Below are 20,112 nucleotides of genomic sequence, written 5' to 3' on the forward strand. Positions count from 1 at the left end.
CTTCCACTTTATGATTCCCAATACTACAGTGTAATTTGTATCTTTGCTAAATAAATATTTCATTTCATTCAATTTTGGAATTGTTTTTATCAATTTTACTATGGTACTTTCTTTCAGTAATGGAAAATTAAAGGAGTTCTTTGCAAAAGAAAAAAAAAGAACAAAACATGGAGTTTTAAGTTGCCACTGATGGCCTCCTTTGGAAAGAAATGTTTTATTTTTTTATTTTGTTTATTAGATTTCTACCTCACCTTTATTACTTTTTAAGTAACCCAAGGCAGTGAGCATACATATCAAACATAGATAATACTCCTTACTCTCCTATTTTCCCAACTACACAACCTGTGAGTTGGGTTGGCCGAGAGAAAGTGACTGACCCAAGGTAACCCAGCTGGCTTTCATGTCTAAGGCAGGACTAGAACTCATGATTTCTTGGTTTATAGGCCAACACCTTACACTCATACACATACACACACACACAAATTAGAGAAAACACGCAGAACGTAATTTCTTAAATTCTTTCCAACTCCCTAGTCTCCAAGCTAGATCCCATGATCAAATGAAGCAGGAAAGGGGGAGTTAAGAATGAAGAAGTCAGCAGCATTTAGCCCAACTGATTGTTTTATAGGGAATCACTGATTGGAATTGTTCTTTTCCCCTTTCTACATCCCTATCAACTATAACAGAGATAAAAGAGATTATTACATATTACAAAGCTATGAATTTTTATGTTTAAATATGTGTTATTATACACTTACCAAGCCATATTTAAATCCTCTGAGCGAAGGTTGCAGAGTCAGTTTTATGCAACTGGGAAGTACAGTCAGGAATGTTAAAGCAAAACTAAAAATAAAGTAATATCATATTAAAACCATTGATTTCAATAACCGGATTAATTCTGAATCAAGAATCAGTTGAGAATTGTTTAGGAACACTTTGGTATTGCTCAGTTTTTATAGTTACTGAAGAGAAATAAGAGTCCTTTCATAATAATGATGATGTTATTGATTCAGCTGAGTCCGACAAAAATCACAAATGACAAACCAACAAGCAGAGAACAGCTCCACAAAATGTTGAAATAATATTTTTTATTAAGGCCATTTTATATAGTTCTATATACCATAAATAATTCTAAATCTAAATTATTCTAAATTATTTATGTTCTTTGATATGCATCTTTTGCTAAAACCATAACAGGAAATTGCTTGGGGAATTTGATATTTACATACCTTAATTTAAGTTGTGTTTCTCTTGTCAGGATTGTCTTTATTTTGAAAAGAACGCTTACAGCGCACCAAATATTGGCTACTTTATCCTGAAAATATATTTTAATGTATTGCATTACTTTGAAGGTAAAACATAATTTTATATACATGGAATGGCAGAAATAATCAACATGAAATTAAACGTATCTGTGTAGCCTTCTCATAAAATCATAGATTTTTGAGGAGACCACAGACCGTCAATGCTACAAAACTACCTATAACTATGTAATATCCATATTTTATAAAGCAGCATGAAACATTTTTTTCAAATGTGAAGCCACGCTACATTCTGCCTCATTCTTACTAGTACATATTTAGCGCCGCTTGCTAGCTGCCAGCAATGACAGAGTTAACCCCTAATAAATCACGAAGTCTAAAGACATTAGCAGTTGTGCTAGGATCACTTTCCAAATTAAATTTGTAACCACACAGCTAGCATACTCATGAAACTCATCCCTAAACAGCTGCTTGAATCACAGCTGTGTAGACATAACAGCAAGAAAGCTACTACAAACAACTGAACAATCTCCTTGTTCTCTTACAAGAATACAGAACACACACTGCAAATTTGCTGAAGGTGACAAGTGCCTGGCAGCACCACCAACGTATAAGGTGCCAGCTTAATAGCCAGTGAAGTCTTACAATCATCAGCACTGAAGACATGTCTGTAAATGGGAATCAATTCAAGGAACCTGTCATAGGCACCCCAGGATAAACTTACTGTGCATTGCTTAGTAGACAGTTTCTTAGTTTACCCAGATTAATATCCCAATCAGCCACTCCTGTGCCAGCTCTAAACGTCTTAACACTGAATAAACTGTGTGAAGTTTTTAAATCATACAGACCCATTTCATTAAAATCTACAATAGGTTTCTTTCGTTTTTAAAGCATGAAGCGAGATTAACAGTCAGAAAAACCAACTGCTTGACAGTCCTTTGACTTATGAATTTCTATTCTTCATGTCACATTTCTATTTCTATTTCATCGTGTAGCATTTCAGTCAGTTTATGAGTGGGAAACAAGATCCTAAGTGTTTCTTACGATGTGCCATCACCACTGCTGTATGTAATGATTTTCAGATGCGAGTCTGCTGCAAAGTGTATCACTATTTCTCTGTCTGGTGCAAACAAATTAATAAATTAATACCATCAATAAAACCATCCAGTTTATGATCAACATCTTAAGGCTTTACCTTAGCCAAGCAAACTCTAAATTTTCCACCAGGACAAATTTAAACCATGCAAATGTGAGCATCAATCCAATTCCTATTTTGGAAGATTTTTTTTTTTTTTTAAAAAAGAAACATTGAATTCATTTTTTTCCTATTGAATTATTTTTTAAAACCTCTAGATTGTGCAAGGACATTGTTTATTATTGTGGAATATATTTGAAAAATGTATGCCTGAACTATAGATCTGACGATGGGATTAATTCTATTTGTATAATATCCTAGAAGATGCCAGCTGAGCTAGGGGTTAAATGCTGGATTAAATAACTGGCAAGAAATGACAGTCAGAGAAGTCAGATCATATTACTAGCCTTCTGGTGTATCTTCCACATGAAATCCCTAAGGGTCAAAGTGAAGGTTTCTCAAGGGAGCTAAAAATATAAAACATTTACAAGAAGCTTGGGAGGGGGAACATGAGGCATACCTCAAACAAACCACGATCTACAGGAAAGAGCCTTCTGAGCACTTGCAAAATTTGTTCAATGTCTGTACAAAATGGGAGCCAGCAGATTGCAAAAGAAAGAATGACAATAAAAGACAGTTTCATCAACAACCATAACCTGTAAGAAAAAGAAGGGGGGGGGGGAATCAAGCCTCAAAGAAAGAGAATTTTTATGTACAGTACTTTCAAACTTAAAGTTTACTTTTCCAAGTAGGAAACCTGTTACAAAAGTTAAGAAAACTGTTAAATATGCTCTCCCTGCCACCCCCAGGAAGAAGAAAAACATTCTAAACTCTTATCTTCTAAATATGGGTGTACATTTGTGACCTGTGCTTAACTAATGACAGGTGTTGAAGAGAAAAGATAGTTGTGTGTATTTTGATACGCTATAGACACTCTTAAAACTATTTAGTATGTTATTTAATGACTTAGGAGAAACATGCTTCTCTGGGGGAAGGGGGATGATAATGACATGGATCCCTACTGCAAAAGCTAATCAAGAAATGAATGACATGCATAAATTCCCAAGGCAAAACAGCCTAAGTGCATTCCAGGACCATTTTCTGGATGTCAGCTTGTAAAGATACTCACCCTTTGCCCATCAGGCCTTTCTTGAAGCACTTTCCCAGCAGGTAGCAGAAGAAGGGCAAAGCGTGGTAGAGCTCCATTTGTTTGTAGTTTATAGCAAAACAAAATGCTACAGAGCCCAAAAGGTCCAAGTCATAAGAGAGAAACAGCACTCCCCACAAAGCAAGACCAAGACTCACAGAATTATATATGTTTGTTCTGTTAAGGACAACAATCTGTAAAGAGCTTGCTAATGAAGAATATGCAACTCTAATAGGATTCTGTTGCTCGTCCACTGCCACCAAAACCTACTTGATGCCACAGCATCATTGTGAGATGGCATGAAAAGAATCTTCATGTCTTAAAATAATAAAATGGGGCAGAAAAATATAGCTTTCCCTCTAGTTGTGCCACATATTGCTTTGACTTCCCTCCTCCCTCCCCTTTTCTTACCCACACAGCAACAGATCTATTCCACAATATCCATGCATTGCAAAAGAAAAAGATACTGAAAATGTCCATAGTCAATCAGAATGAGACCGGGATAAAGCAATGTGCAGAGAGCACTTGAAATCTGAGGACAACAAACAACAACAACAAAAATCAATCATACAGGTAAAATGTGAATATTCATTTTCTTTAGAAAGATTGTACTGGAACTGTCAACCCATTGAACTTCCTCCATCTAAAAAGATGCAAATAAAGTAGTGTTAAATCTATTGCAATGGATACAGTATTTTGTTTTTTACTGTTTTTCAAAAGTATAACTCAATTACTTCACATGTTTCATGTTTATTAAATTTATATTCCAACCTTTGTTCACAAACTGAAGGCACTACTGCCTTCCATTTCCCCCCACAACTATTGCATAAGGAAGGAAAGTTGGAACAAGAGAGTGTGGTGGTTCCAAAGTCAGCCAGTGAGCTTCCATGGCTGAGAGTACCCTTGTGACTCAGAACATAAAATGATCATGACACACAGACATTTTATTACAATAAGATCTGATATTTGCTTGGCCCAAGGAATTACAAGTTATCTGATAGACACACCCACTAGACAAGAATAACATGTCTCTCTGATTATTTTATGTATGAAATCATTCACAACTACTCTGAATTGTATGCCACATGGATACGGATCTCATGAGATGTCAAAGATAGTGTCTGGTCGTGGTAGCTGGGAGATTTTTGAGCCAGTGATTCACAAAGAAGTAGATAAGGTTGTCTGTAGGCTTACCACTGCCATTTTTGGACTTGACCCCTGACCCTTTAGCTAGTTAAAACATGATATTTTTGAGACTACCTATCCCATATAAAACTTTTGGTGCCAGGAATATTATATCCTCCCCCTATTTTCCACACAACAGCAACCCTGTGAGGTAGGTTGGGCTGAAAGAGAATGACTGGCTCAAAGTCATCTAACCTGCTTTAATCGTTAAAGTGGGATTAGAACTCACTGTCTCCCACTTCCTAGGTTGATACTTTAACCACTAGACCAAACTGGTTCTGTGTTAATCTTGTTTTATAATTATGCTATGTTTTAATTGTAAACCTTGTTTATTTTACACAAATAGATTGACATGTATTTGTTTCTTGTGAAACACTGTAATGAAAACTGTTAAATTAATGTTTGTAATCATAATTGGACTAATATTGTTTATCTGATTATTCACTACATTTCTTACTTTTTCATATAGAAACAACATTATTTTGCAAAGAAAAATATACTAACCTTCTTTTTTACTGATGTCTCTTTTAAATACCAGCAGTATAAGATTACTGCAGGAATATAAACTAGCATATCAGCAACAAGAACTGCAAGAGAGAAAAATTATATACAGCAGTCAAACCAACATTTCTCATAACTCTAATTCTGCTTTGCCTTAATTGTTATAGCAATAGCACTTAGATTTATATACCGCTTCATAGTGCTTTTACAGCTCTCTCTAAGCGGTTTACAGAATCAGCATATGGTCCCCAACAATCTGGGTCCTCATTTTACCCACCTCTGAAGGATGGAAGGCTGAGTCAACCTTGAGCCAGTGAGATTTGAACTGCTGAACTGCAGCTAGCAGTCAGTTGAAGTAACCTGTAGTACTGCACTCTAACCACTGCGCCACGCTCTATCATTATCATTATGAATCATTTATGGAATTTCCCTTCATACTTTTTCCCTGCATGTTATGGCTCAGGAATGCAACCTGATCAAATGGGCACCATCCACAGCTAGAAGGTTGCCACTTTGCTGCTTCTTTTTTACTGAAAAAAAACCCTAATAAACATTCCATTGAAATGATCCAATGAAGTTTAAACCACCATGGCCAAAATGAGGAAGGCTTATCCACATTTTCTGCCCATATTTCATACACACTTAAATGACTATAATATGTGCAAACATGGCTGTTTCTGTATGTGTCTGCTTGTATGTGTGCTTATGTGTTTACAACCATAGGGAAAGGGTTCCTAGTTACAGGCACTATTAATACTTAATATGCTAGGAAAAACAACAAAAACACCATCATGTGTCTGGTGGGCCTCTGAAACATGGACCCCACTAGAGTGCTTGATGGGATTGTTCCTGGAAGGTTCCTCACCAATTAATGATCCTGGGTAGCTGCTTGGTTTAATGAAGAATTAAGGAAAATGAAATGACTAAAAGGACCTCTACAAGCAGGGGTCACAGAAAAACCAGAAATGCACCAGAACAGGTACTGATAAAGGTTTATTTTTAAGCTGTACATCAGCAGCAAGAGAAACAGCATGATTTCTCTGCATTCACAGATTTTTCTCCCAGCAGCCTCAATCAAAGCCATCAGAGGTTTTTAGGGAAATATGTGTAGATTAAGATATCTAGGGGCTCAGTGCATGGTTTTGTGGTTTTCTGGGCAGATAACATTGCTCATATGGGCTAAATACCAGTTGGACAGAACCCAATACAGTGAGCAAATCTGGATCCTGTACTGTTATCTGAGATGCTTTTGAGAATACATTCAATGAAGTGAGCACGTCTTATTGGTATCTCCAAGAGGGGAGTGTGTTGTTCTTGGTCCTTTAAATCTTTTATTGGTGTTTGATACTATCTATCATTGTATTCTGTTGGGCTGCCTGAAAGAGATGGGAAGTTGGAGGCTAGCAAAGTATCTGGACCTTTTTTATTGCCAGAAACATCTGTTTCGAAGGAGGTGTTTAGAATTCATTTACTGTTCTATATTTATTCCGTTGGAATCTATCCAGAGTTCTCTGATTGGGGTAGACTATAAAAATAGGAAATATGATAACAAAAATTCATAGCAAAAGATACCAAAACAAAATATCAGCAGAAGCTGATATTAACCCAATGAAACTGTTGACTAGTTTCTAACTTTAAAAGAGATGGGGGGGGAGGGAGGGGGGGTACACGTGGTATGTGGGACAGAGGTTCATTTTCATAATGATTTTCATAATTTGATTATTTCATTGTTTGATTATTGCCACCATATCAGCCACCTGAGTATATACATTTCATTTGTTACATAATAATTATAAAATTATTGTAAACTTAGTTAGTTTTTTTAAAAAAAACATATTTTACAATGCCAAACTATGACTTGAGTGATTTGTCAAAACATTAGGTTTTTTTTTTCAGTATATACATTCCAGAGAGGGAGAATTTTCTAAAATGGGTAAAAATAATGGCTAACATTTAACATTATTGAATTCTGTAACCTTGATAACATGCATTTAATGGCTATTGTTTAAAAAATGTCTATCCATTTGTTTGGTTTATACATCAATGATTTATCCGGCGTGTTGACTTGAGCATTATTAAAGACTATTTCAAGGGTAATTTGGTTCTAGTGATTTTTAAAATGCAGTCAATTACTAAAGACCAGATGGAAAGGTTTGTGGCCAGCATAAGAGGTGAGGCGGAGGATTGTCTAATTCTGCCCAAGCTAATCAGCAATAAGAAGAAACTAACATAAGATTATTATTTTTTTGCACAACTCTATTCATTCCTGGAGGATGAATAACACAAACTAATTAATTGTTTATGATGCTTAATTAAAAAAACTCATATGACATTGCTGGGTTTGTTTTTCTTTCATTATTAACTATCATATTAATATCAATTAATGTGTCTATGAAAATAATAATCATTTTGATTTAATTGTAAAAGTAATCACTACTAAATGTTATAATTCTGCATAGAATACTAGCAGTTTTTAAATGGCTGGAAAAGGCTATTACATAATAAGAAAATATTGTTATACAGTAAGAAGCATTTAATCTTTTATGTGCATATTAGCATCCATTTCAGTAGCACTCTAAAAATGTAGGCTGGGCCCAAATTAGTCCAAATATGAACACTTCCAGCTACTGCAAGAAGAGCAGGACAAGCAATACAACTGTCTGTTGGTTCTTTCTTTGCTGTTACAATACTCTAAATCACCAAATCACTGACAGTATCTCTTCAGGAAGTGTGGAGGGTAACATGTAAGTTCAGGAATGTCCAAAATTAGCAACTTTAAGACCTGTGGCTTCAACTCCAGCCTGGCTAGCTGGGGAATTCTGGAAGGTCTGCCAAGGTTGAACACTGCTGGTTTAGTCTATCAATGTTTAGTCTAGTGTTTCATAAAAACTGAAAACACTTGATGAAGAAAAAGTACCTATTTTATATATACTGTACATATGGAATTAGAATTAGTCAAAGATTCTATTTCATTTAGCGTTGTAATCATCTTGTACACCTCTATAGATAATTATTGACATGAACTTCAGTGTTAACAAAAATTTAGTTTTATATAATATGGAATAGAGGACAAGCTGTCACTCTACTGCCATTATTTATTGATCTTTTGTATTCAAATATTTCTAGCATATTAGACAAAGCAGATTTGATTATATAAGGTAAAATAAGACAATGTAACAGCTACTATATATAAATGTGTGTGCGTATCTCAAAAATATTAAAAATATTTACTGCTAACCACATATTAAAATGATTTAAATAACTGAAAACAAGTTAAAACCAGATGTATTGCTAATTATTCAACATTTAAATGACATTTAAATATTGAATAAGGAGCAATTAAAAATACCTGTTCATTAGTCAAAACTGAATAAAGTCAAGCATACAGTTACTACGAGAAATTCCACAATATGGAGAATATTGAAAAATCCAATCTCTTTTGCTCACTCAGTACAATTGGTTTTAAAACTGAATCTAGGAAGAAGAATATTCATCTTGTGTAATAAAAAATGTTAGCATTATATCTGGCAAGTTATTCAGAATCCTGTAATGTAGGTTCTTACCTTGAACAATCCCTTTCATTATAGTATTTTGTTAGTATACAGCTGTACTAATATTAGCATATTAAAGATTATAGTCACTTGTATCAAACTCTGTGAACTCCTCTGATATGGAGCATCTCCAAATACACAATACAGGATCAGATAAAATGCCTTGTATAGTTTACATTATAAAAATAAAATTCCTACCTGATGCACGCATAAATAACTTGTGTGACTGACTCTCATACCCACGAGATGTGTGTAGAGTAATCCAACTGGGATTTATTAACTTTGCTCTAAAAAAGTTACAAATATGAAAAAACACAATTCTCTTAAGGTGTATTTATAAGATATGAAAAATTAATTTAAATTTGTAATAACTGTTCTTTTAATGGTAGTTAATAATCAAATATTTTAAAAATACATAAGTTTTTTCTTTTGAATGTTGTAAACATGTTTCTCAGATTTTTAACTGTATAAACAAGGTAGCAGAGACCATTCTGAATAATATTCTTTACCTTAAATGAATTTACAAGAATTCTTTGGTTTTAGTCCAGTTTCTGAAAACTAAAAGCAATAATAAAACACTTTTGATAATTTCAACATATCTATTCCAGTGTTTTTTTTTAAGACAAAAAATAGCTATGTTGACCACAGAAAAAAGTAAAACCCATATTGGAACAATAGTATTATAAAGCCAGTTTAAGATAATAAAATAGCATACAGTTTTCTAGATCTATGCAAAGCTTTTATCAGCTAGTTGTATTTCTTTTAGAAAATTAAAAAAGGAAATTGTAGCCATTAATTTGTTCATTACAATTTTGTAAAGAATAGAATAGGCAATTTACTATCCTCTTGATATTTTTAATTTCAATCCCTGTCACCGCAAGGCAGTGTAACCCCCTACAATAGAACTGCAGTTTTAAAAATCTAGAGAGACTGTCCATTCCTGAGGCAGAATATAAGAAATAAAATCTAAAGTCTCTTCTGTCCTTCAGCACAAGATTTCTGTCATTTTTAAATTTTAAAGTAATATCTCTTCAAAGCTGCTTCTCAATTGGTCTCTGCAAACTAAAAACATAGGTGCATATTGATATACTGTGAACAAATGTTGTTTTTATCTTGCTACAGATTTAAACAGGGAAATCCCACTTAAAGCTTATCCTTATTACCATGATATTGATAGTGATAATCATTTATCAAACTTGTGTGCCACCCAACTCTCAACAACTTTGCGTAGCTTGTGATAGTGGATTGTATGATCACAGTTGTAAAGCATCTTAATGAAAAATGCCTTGGGCATTTACAATAATATAAAATCAAATACAGTCTTTGTAAACATAGGATACATGATCTGGGAATTCAAACATTGTATATAACGTCCATATCCAATTATTTTCCTGATTCTCCATCACATTAAAAAAAAATCTTATTAGAGATGTTAATCTCTGAATATACTACAGAACACTTATGGATGTAAATAACTTCTGAATTAGCGTACTTTTTTTCTTTTTAAAGAATTATGTTAAACAATTGGCTATATAATAATTAACTTACACATAAGCACACAGAAGACTGTGATAAGCAGTAAGAGGTGGGTAGTCAAGGCCCCAATATTGTAAATTATTGTCACTGGTGTTAAAGTACCTGAAAGACAAAGTGAAATTCAAAATAAATATACACGTTTAGCATATTATAGGGACAACATCTCTTTTATTTTCTTATATAAATCTGAAGCTATTTTGTGACAGCTTCTGAGAAAGCAAGCTTTTTTCTCCACCACCACCTCCAAATGATCTTTGGATATTTTTCTGAATAAGTGTTTCTTAAATAATAGTCTGCAGAATGATGATGGAAATAAAATATGGTTTTTATATTAAGTATATGTAATTGTATAAGATGCCACAGTGGCTTTAAAACCTTCAGTATAGGTATAAGATTTCACAGACGTTTTCTAGTCTTCAATATAGGTTTTCCTATATTTAGGAAAAACCAAGATCTAATTCTATTACTTTCATTGGAAGTAACACACAAACATCCGGGATAAAAAGGAATGATTGACTGCTTTTGTCAGTACACAAACTGCTGCCATTAGAAGAAAAAACTGCTCTATGTCAAACGTGTTCAGATGGTACTGTTGTTTTATAGAAGGATGAGCTTTTGAAAATTACGGTTAATTGCACCTTAACAAAACGTAACAAAATTGTTGACTCTACAGAATTTGAACAAAATAAGTGACAAGCAACTCAAACCTGCTCAAGACATCAATAGTAACAAATTCAATCGGTCCTCTAAATCCTCTAAAGAACAATACAAAAATGCAAAGGCAAAGAATGTTCATTCGGTATGAGTCTTCTGTACTGTATATTTGAGTGGAGAATAATCAGAATTTAGACACATCTTCAAGTTGAAAGACTTCAGAAGATTTTATGCCATGAAAATAAAAATTATAAAAATAAGATATCAGAACCTTTAAGTCTGCGTGAAACAGAGTGACTAGTATTTTATAATTGCCAGGGGCAAGTCCTTAGTTTTTCCAGTCTATCCAGTCAAATGCTGCCAGTTTCTGACATTTATTGCAATAAATGATATTTCTTGAATACCTTATAAGCAGCCTGAAGTATCTTATGAACAATTCATGATAAATCATATTTCCTAAAGCTGCATCTCTACACTTTTATCCCACTATTTAAATTTTCTCACACCAAGATAGTTTTAACTTCTTCATTACACTATTAATATTCTGCGTTTTACTTGTTAATATCTCATTTATTCATCCAGCATTGCCCTCTAATTCAGTCTTAGACTCCATTAGAAAAGGTTCGTGCATACTGATGAAGAGAAGGCTAAGAAATTCCATATTTCTAACTAGCAATAAGGAAGAAAAGATGCTGTCAAGATTGTCTTTGATAAATATATGCATGGACTCCAAAGCAAGATAGGGAAGGCAGAAAGATTTAAATTCATGCCTCTGGCTCAGGAAAACCACATATAGGAAAACTACATACAAATCACATTTCTAGTTTATTGCCCACCTTTTTAATATACTTTGCTTCTGAACAAAGGAGGCAAACGTGAAGTACATACAATATCACTTGAGCATATATGCATAGTGTTATCACTGTACAGTAGCTTCTTCAAAGGCAAAGACTTTGGGGGAACCAACTTTCTAGAAATGCCAAGTTGCACGTAGTATAATGAATCACAAAATATTTGATGCTGTTACAAAACAAAGCTAATATAAAATTGCTTCCAAATATACTTTCGATACTGCTATACCCCGTTATTCAGCAATATATGAAGGAAAATTCTAATTACCCAAGAAGAAACTAGTGGAAAGGATTCAATAATTGTAATTATATGTTTTGATGGCAGATAAGTGCACTTTCACTGGCTCTCATTCCCTTACTTGTAAATTCTTATACTTATTAATCTTTTGGAACTGAACAATCTTCTCTCTCCCATCACTTCATCAAACCCAATTTGCCTATCATTTAAACATATCATTTATTATTAAGTATAAATATAATTTACACAAAAAAACATTTTTCTTTATTCTATACTGAAACCTTATACTGAGGCAATACATTAGCCCATTAGCTTCTAGACTATGTGCTCTAGTAAGCAACAAACTCCAAATTTATTAGTCTTAGCACTATCTTTGGTTTTAACTGTGGAAGGGAAATGTTGAGTCTGAGTCTTCAGAAATTAAAATAATACATTTAATAAACATTAGTCTTTAGAATATCAAAATAATAAATTTAATAAACATCAGCTGTGCACATTTTGAAAATGTTATGAGAGTGCAGCATCTTTTTGCCATTCATTAAAACGGCCCAGCTTTCATTAGAATTTTGTCTGAGCCTGAAAAAGGTGTATTTGCTTTAGAACAGTGGTGGGCAACCTTTTTTTTCAACTGAGCCAAATCTCGCCAAAACCACGATTGAAATTTATTTTGAGAGCCACATTTTTAAAACCGAAAATACATAGGATGGTACACTGTTTTTAGTTTCAATAAACTCTGGCATTTGAAGCACGCAAGTTTTAAAGCTGTCAAGTTACAAGATCCTTGCATCCCTAACCCTTTAGGAAAAAAACCCCAAGGGGTCTTCAAACCTGACAGCTTTAAGACTTGTGGACTTCAACTCCCAGAATTCCTCCTCCAGTCATGTTGGCTCAGGAACTCTGGCATTGAAGCATGCAAGTCTTAAAGCTGTCAAGTTGCAAGACCCTCGCACCCCCAACCCTTTAGAAAAAAAAAACCCAGGGTCTTCAAACCTGACAGTTGAAGACTTGTGGACTTCAACTCCCAGAATTCTGAGAATTGAAGTCCACCAAGGGCATCAATCATATTAGCCCAGGGATCTGCAAAATTGGCTCTTAAGACTGGTGGACTTCAACTCCCAGAATTCTGAGAATTGAAGTCCACCAGTCTTAAAACAGCCAATTGTTACCTCTTAAAACTCCCCCATTGGTAGAGCCCCAAGAAGCGAGGAGGGAGAAAAAGAGATGGAGGCCAAGGAGCTTCCCCCCCCCCGACCCCTCCCAGCAAAAATCTAACCGGGGAGACGGCTAATTTGCTACTGCCCGCCCGGCTCCCCGGTTAGATTTTCGCTGGGAGGGGGCGGGGGGAAGCTCCTTAGCCTCCGTTTCTTTTTCTGCCTCCTCGCTTCTCGTCCCCGCCCGACTTCAGGATCCTCCCTAATCATTGTGAGTCGAAAAGAAAAAAGGGAAAGGGGGGCTTGTTTTGAAGTGCCCGAGAGGAGGGAGGGGAGCGGGCGCCCGGCACACAGAAGAGCCGCATTAAAATGTGTAAAGAGCCGCGTGTGGCTCGCGAGCCGCGGCTTGCCGACCACTGCTTTAGAAGAGCTGAATTGTTAAGAGTTAACTTGACCCTTAAGCAATCGCAACTTCAACTTTGAAATAGAAGCTCGAAAAAAGAGGGGCTACTGGCTGTGCTTGCATTGCTGCAATGTCCAAACTGCAGCACCTTTCCACTCATTTGCAAAACAGGTGTAGCTTAATAAGCAAAAAGAAAAAGTGGGGGAAGGACAGAACTTCTATATCACTGCTTCTATATCACTGTTTCTTTTTATCTTTCTGAATGCTTTATTACATCTGGAAGATGAGGAAAATCTTGACAATGGGCTTTCTCCTTCAGGCAGACTCTTCCCTTAGCACACCCTCCCAATCATTATCTGTCCTGAATCATAATCATAATCTTCCCTTATCCAAGATATGGTGAGAGAAAGGCAAATACTTATTGCTAGTTTTTCTTAACTATAGCTTCAATGCTTCATCTTTCTCTCTGGTGCTTTGCTCATCCAATGGATAAACAGCATTTTTCTCCTCTTTTCGGATTCCAATCAAACTAGGTTTCTTAAAGAGAAGCAACAGCACAGAAGAGGCATGTACTTCTATTCAAAGGCAGAGCATAATATAGAGACATCAGATAATAAAGCCAAAGATGAGAAACAATGTTTTCTGCTTCAACTACACATTTTAGGAATTGAATTTCTAAACTGTATTTCTATAACACTTGCAAACCTATTTAATATTTTAATTAATCTGCCTAAGCATTGTAGATATAGATACTTAATATGATCATAATGACATCTTTTGAGATAATCTGAACAGACATAATATAGTATATTGGATCTGAAAAATAATTGCATTTCTATAATACTATTTTGGATATCATGTTGAAGAAAAGTGATCTTATTTCTACATAATTATGTACAAACCTATATGGTCCAGCTAAGTTCCCCCCCTCCAGCCTATGAGCACTCCTTGTCTAAATTGAAATAAAGACATACCAGTTTTTGACTGGCAGGTTATAAGTAATTTCTTGCCAGTGTCTTTGAGCTTCATAGTCTCCATACATAGGTGCTTTTCCTGCACCTAAAACACAAAAGAAAGAAAATATGAGAGATACGTTTGTGTACTTATTTGTTAAACTATACGCTAACCATTGTTATGATTCTACTAGTGTTTTTATTAAATGCTTGAGAAATAAATGTTTTCTATTCTAAATGTGTCCATGTTAAACAGAAAATATTTCTAATTCTTTCAAATACAAAAATAAAACAGTATTGATATTCTTCCGTCTGAAACATACAATCATACATGATACTATACATGCAGAATCCATCTTCAGTGTTTCTTAATGTAGCACCCCATCTCCCCATTTCACAGACTCCTCTGGCCAACAGCATGCAATATATAGCTTGATCTTCTGATCTTCAAGAAAAAGAATTGGGGTGCCACAGGAACGCAAAAAGTCAGCCCTATATCAAAGACCTTCTCTAATCATCATTTTTGGTCCTAACACCTAATACTTGGTATTCTCAAAAATATGGTCCTACTCAGTGGTGGGTTCCGGATCCTGTTGCAATAGGTACATTGCAACGGGTCCCGGTGTCCATCCCGTGAATGTGCGCAGTATGCGTGCAGTGCGCACATTCATACTTACTGCCCGTGACACTCCAGCTGCTTGGCGAAGCGTCGCGCAGACACCCTACGTCTGTGCACGTAAGCCCGATTGGCTCAAATAGTGGTAAGGAGAGCAGGCATGAGGGTGGGCCCTCCGGAGCACCATACCAGAACGGTACCTGGTGCTCCCAGCAGGCACCGGTACGCCCATACCGGAGCGTAGCCCACCACTGGTCCTGCTGCATACTTCCATTCATTTACTAATGTACAATGAAGGAGATAAGTCACTTTCCTTTTCTTTAAGCTTTATACAAAAAAGTACTTTCTTTGCTATTGTAATGCTTGAGTCAAATTTTATGCTTGAGTCAAATTCAGCTTGAAGTTAGTACCAATTTTATATGTAGCAAATTAGGTTCCATTTTGCTCAATTCTACTTGCTATTCTCTCAGCCAGTATTGAATAGGCTTCTTTTTAAACCAGATAGAAAATATATGAAACAGTGTAATTGTTATACCATCCAAGTAAATATCTAATATATACCATTATTCATTTCTTGTCTCCTGATTAACTAATGAAAGCACATATATATTTCAGCTAACACACTATAACTTTACATAAATTGAAAAGTTTCTTTTAAATCTAGGAAAGACTTTTATCATTCTTTCATATAATTTACTTTTTGATAGTTCATACATCCAAGAAGAAAAGGGTAATATTTGTCCCTTTGTAAAATGTGGACAGGTTCCACCAGAAATGAACTTCTGGAACAACTAAATATCATTATTGCCTGAGCATAGGCAGAGGACTATTGCCTTGCCTTGCTTTTAGTAAAGAATTGCTTTAATGCAGATAAACATATGCACATATAACTCTTTTTGGGTGGGGATTGGGAGAAAAAGCTGCCAATCATAACAATTTGAAGTTATTATTAAACAGATGCAGATCTTCAAAATATCATACCAGTATTACTTTATTGTAATGATTGGAGCCTACGCCTTCTGAATAAGGTCCCTAAGTATAAAGTACAAATTATAACCCACCTACCCCATTAGTTAAATACCAGCATATTCTAACCAGCTGCCTAAACCAATATACAGAGACAATAAACAGTGCCATTAACTTATACAGACCTAAGTGTCTGAATGAATGGTTGCAGGTTGAAGATTACTTGTACTATGCATTTGTTCACGCTAGATTTTATTAATGAGTTACTTTAAGAATAATAGATTATTCTATCTTATTACAGATAGTTCTCATTTAACTACTGCATCATGCAGTTATTGTATACCCTTGACTGAAGATTGGTACACTCTTTCTATCTGGGATGGTTGTCCTCCTCCACCAAGTGTCCAGATTTCAGAAGAAGCACATGGAGTGGTAAGGGAGGAAAGAGGCACTGACTAGCCAGTAAATCAGCTAAATCAACCTTGCCTGGTGATCTATAGGGTGACACATGTCAGATCACCCTCACATCTGCCTCATATAGCAGCTATTCATCATTACAATCGTGATGAAAAGTGACCAATCCTCACAGTCCTCATAAGTATATAAAGCAAGGGAAAGCTGAAGTAAGTTCATAAGCAAAATCACTCAGTGACCACTTCACTTAACAACCGAATTGCCAGTTCCAATTGTGATCACTAAATAAGTACAAGGAAGAGATAACTTTAGCAAGTCTTTTTATTTATTTTACTGGAATTCTGAGCATAAGAAATATTTTTTACTGAAGTATTTTAATACTACAACTTTTGGTTTTTATTCCGGAAATGTCTACTGTTGCAAGTCTTAATAACATTTCCAGTTTAAAAGATGATTACCATAAAATGGATAGTGTCTGAAGAACAGAAATACATTCAGGTGTTTAAAATATGTGATTAGAATCAGTGGAATAGGAGAGAAGAGCTGTCTTTACTAAGCCCGTTCCCACTAGAAATACTGAGGAGGAAATTCTACCCTATAAGCATAGCATCCCAACAGTAGATTTAAAACTATGATCCAATAGGCTAAATATATAGAAATGAATCCCCCCCCCCCCCCGCTCTTCCTCCAATCTTTGCTTTTAGCATATGGACAATGGCATAAATAAATTTATTGAATAAATAAAGTCAGCAAGTCTATGGAGATTCTCAGTCATCCGGGTCATGGTTGTCCCAAAGGTGCTTTTTCAAGAGGCAACTGGACTTTCTGGTTTTTCTTTGAAGGCTTTTGCTTCTCATCCAAGAAGCTTCTTCAGCTTCTTGGAAGCTTTTTCAGCTTCTTGGATGAGAAGTGAAACATCTTCAAAGAAAAATCAGAAAGTCCAGTTGCCTCTTGAAAAAGCACCTTTGGGACAACGTCAACATGTACGAGCTTACTTTCTTCTTCACATGTTTTGAATCATATTAAAGATAAAACAATTAGAACAGGGGAGGGGGGAATAGGCAGAAAGCCATACAGTACTTGACCTCTCAATTGTATGTCTGACAGACACAATTTAAAGTGTAGGTGAGATAAGATCAGCACAAAACTAAATCTGCTTTAATTTAAATTTAATTAAACTTAAATGCATCAAATATTTTATTATTGTTGTTGTTGTATTTTTACATAAAACAGTTCAGCTAAGTGCTTCTTGGACTTAACCTTATGTATGTACTAACACAATAATGAAATACTAGATTAGATTAGTCATATGAGGATTATTTTTAGATCAGTTAAGAATTATCTAAATTTTATAAGATGCTCAAATAATACAGCATTTGTTTATTTCAAATAGATATTAAACATGGAATGCTCAGGATATAACTGAAGAAGAATGAGTAAAGATCAAATAGATATTTTTGTTCATATAGTTATGCTGATATTTGCAGTTCTATAAAAATACAAAATAGTTGCTCATATATCATATATTATGTACAACAATCCCATATTAAGATTTCCCACTATCATAATCTGAACTTTTAAAGAAAATTATCTTCATACACTAGCTCAAAGTCTGAATGTGTATTACCTGAATAAGGACCAAGTGATACAGTCCATCGAACAATAAGTCCAAGTAACACAGTAATTGTGATTAAGCTCCATTTTTCCATAGCTGGTCTTCAGTCCAGACCTGGAAATAAGAACAATTATATTACACACTATTTTACATTAATTTAGTCCTAATGTATTGCCATAATAAAACAATTTCTCTGTAATATGCACAACTCTGTTTCAAAAGGCAGCAATCCAACGTGGGCATTTTATAATATTATTATGGGGAAAAGAAAACCAGTGAAAACAAAGAGCAAATTCAGCATAGTATCAGGGGGCTATTCTGCAACAGCCAGAAATGCTATTGAAAGAATCATAGCAATAGCACTTAGACTTATATGCCATTCCATAGTGCAATAAGATTATTCTTTCCTTTCTCCCCTTCTTTCTTTTCCCTATCCCCTATCCTATCCTTTTCTTTCCTGATGCAAAACTGCCTAGTAAGAAAAGAGAGCCATTCCTGATTTACCAGGCTGCCAACTGGGTCTCTCAGACTGAATTGCAAAGACACTTGAAAGCCAGTCTATGCCATATGGGAGCTACCATAGTTCACCCTAACTGGCTTCTGTAAGACAAATGGGCAATGGAGATAGCAAATTTTGCGCTGATTTTAGTTATCTGCTGGCTCAAAGGTAGATGAATATCATTTTAACCAAGTCATAGAGAAAGGGCCATATTAAACACAGACTAACCAAAGCAATGCATTTTAGAAACTATGCCAATATAGTTAATTTTGATTTAGTGTATAATATGAAACCAGAAAATTGGGTTGAATAAACCAATGTCATGGGTACACAATTAAACCAAAGTATTTATTTCAAAATATAATAGACCTAACCTGTACCCAAATGTTCAACCAAAATGTTGGAGATGCGGGTGCCTAGATGCTACCTTTTTTCATGTATGGTGGACTTGCAACAAGGTTAAAGCTTTTTGGATAAAAATATGGTGGGTTATGCAAAATGTATTTAAGAAAAGAATACAATTTACTCCGCAAATGTTTTTACTGGGTATAACTAAGGACTTTAAGAAAGGGGAAACAAAACTGGTTTTGTACATGGTTACAGCAGCTAGGTTGTTGATTGCGCAACATTGGAAAAAAGATTTTTTACTGACAATTGATCAATGGATTCAGAAAGTGGCGGGGTTTGCCGAAATGGCAAAAATTTCAGCTTTCCTAAAAGCTCAGAAGCAGGAGAATTATACACAGGAATGGGTAAAATGGATTGATTACATACAGAATAAATACCAGACTAGGAAGTACTATGTAGCCTTTAGGTAAGAATGTTTAGATTGATAAATGATTAGAGTATGATTAGAGTAAATAATACAGGGGATGCTTGGAATTGTTAGAGGTGTATAGCGGAAGTCAGGGGGGTGAGTTCGAGTGGGAGGTGGGGGAGGGTTAGGGTGGAGGGTGGGGTATATATATGCATAATCAACCTAGAAGATGGGATTAATGAGATATTGTCACTTTAAGAGAAATTTATATCATGATTTATATATGTTCAATTAACTTAGAAGATGGGATTAATGGGCTATTGCTACTCTAAGAGAAACTTATATTATGATTGTTGGGAGGTGAGGGGGTACAATACCTGAATGAATAATTTACCTTAATACGGGGGGAGGGGAGGGGGTACAGTATTTGGCACAATATTTGAATGAGAATTTTTTTCTAAGTTGGGGGGAGGGGAGGGGTTATAGTATTTGTATGTGATTTACATTATATGGTGGGGGGGGTAAAAAGGGGGGAAAATGTGTTTGTATAAAACTTTTTCAATAAAAAAATAGACCTAACCATATTACAATTTATCATTCCATATTAAACCTAGTAATTGTCACCTGAAAACTGTGCTATAGCAGCTTGCATGAATCCAGTCACTAATTTTTATTAAA

General features: G+C 35.1%; 1 protein-coding gene across 1 annotated transcript in view; it reads right to left on the bottom strand.

Annotated features, from left to right (window-relative positions):
• ALG6 (ALG6 alpha-1,3-glucosyltransferase) overlaps positions 1-20,112 on the bottom strand; it is a 28,109-nt gene that overhangs the window by 5,699 nt on the left and 2,298 nt on the right. The window contains exons 2-11 of the mRNA XM_081946110.1: positions 18,191-18,292; positions 14,589-14,673; positions 10,330-10,419; positions 8,980-9,068; positions 5,234-5,316; positions 4,012-4,076; positions 3,527-3,721; positions 2,918-3,053; positions 1,230-1,315; positions 759-843 (exon numbers count right to left, since the gene is read on the bottom strand). Coding sequence (XP_081802236.1) covers positions 759-843; positions 1,230-1,315; positions 2,918-3,053; positions 3,527-3,721; positions 4,012-4,076; positions 5,234-5,316; positions 8,980-9,068; positions 10,330-10,419; positions 14,589-14,673; positions 18,191-18,272 — 996 coding nt within the window. The 5' untranslated portion in view covers positions 18,273-18,292. The remainder of the gene's footprint in view (positions 1-758; positions 844-1,229; positions 1,316-2,917; positions 3,054-3,526; positions 3,722-4,011; positions 4,077-5,233; positions 5,317-8,979; positions 9,069-10,329; positions 10,420-14,588; positions 14,674-18,190; positions 18,293-20,112) is intronic.

Source organism: Natrix helvetica (assembly GCF_964273705.1).
Source record: "Natrix helvetica genome assembly, chromosome: 3".
NCBI classification, from domain to species: domain Eukaryota; kingdom Metazoa; phylum Chordata; class Lepidosauria; order Squamata; family Natricidae; genus Natrix; species Natrix helvetica.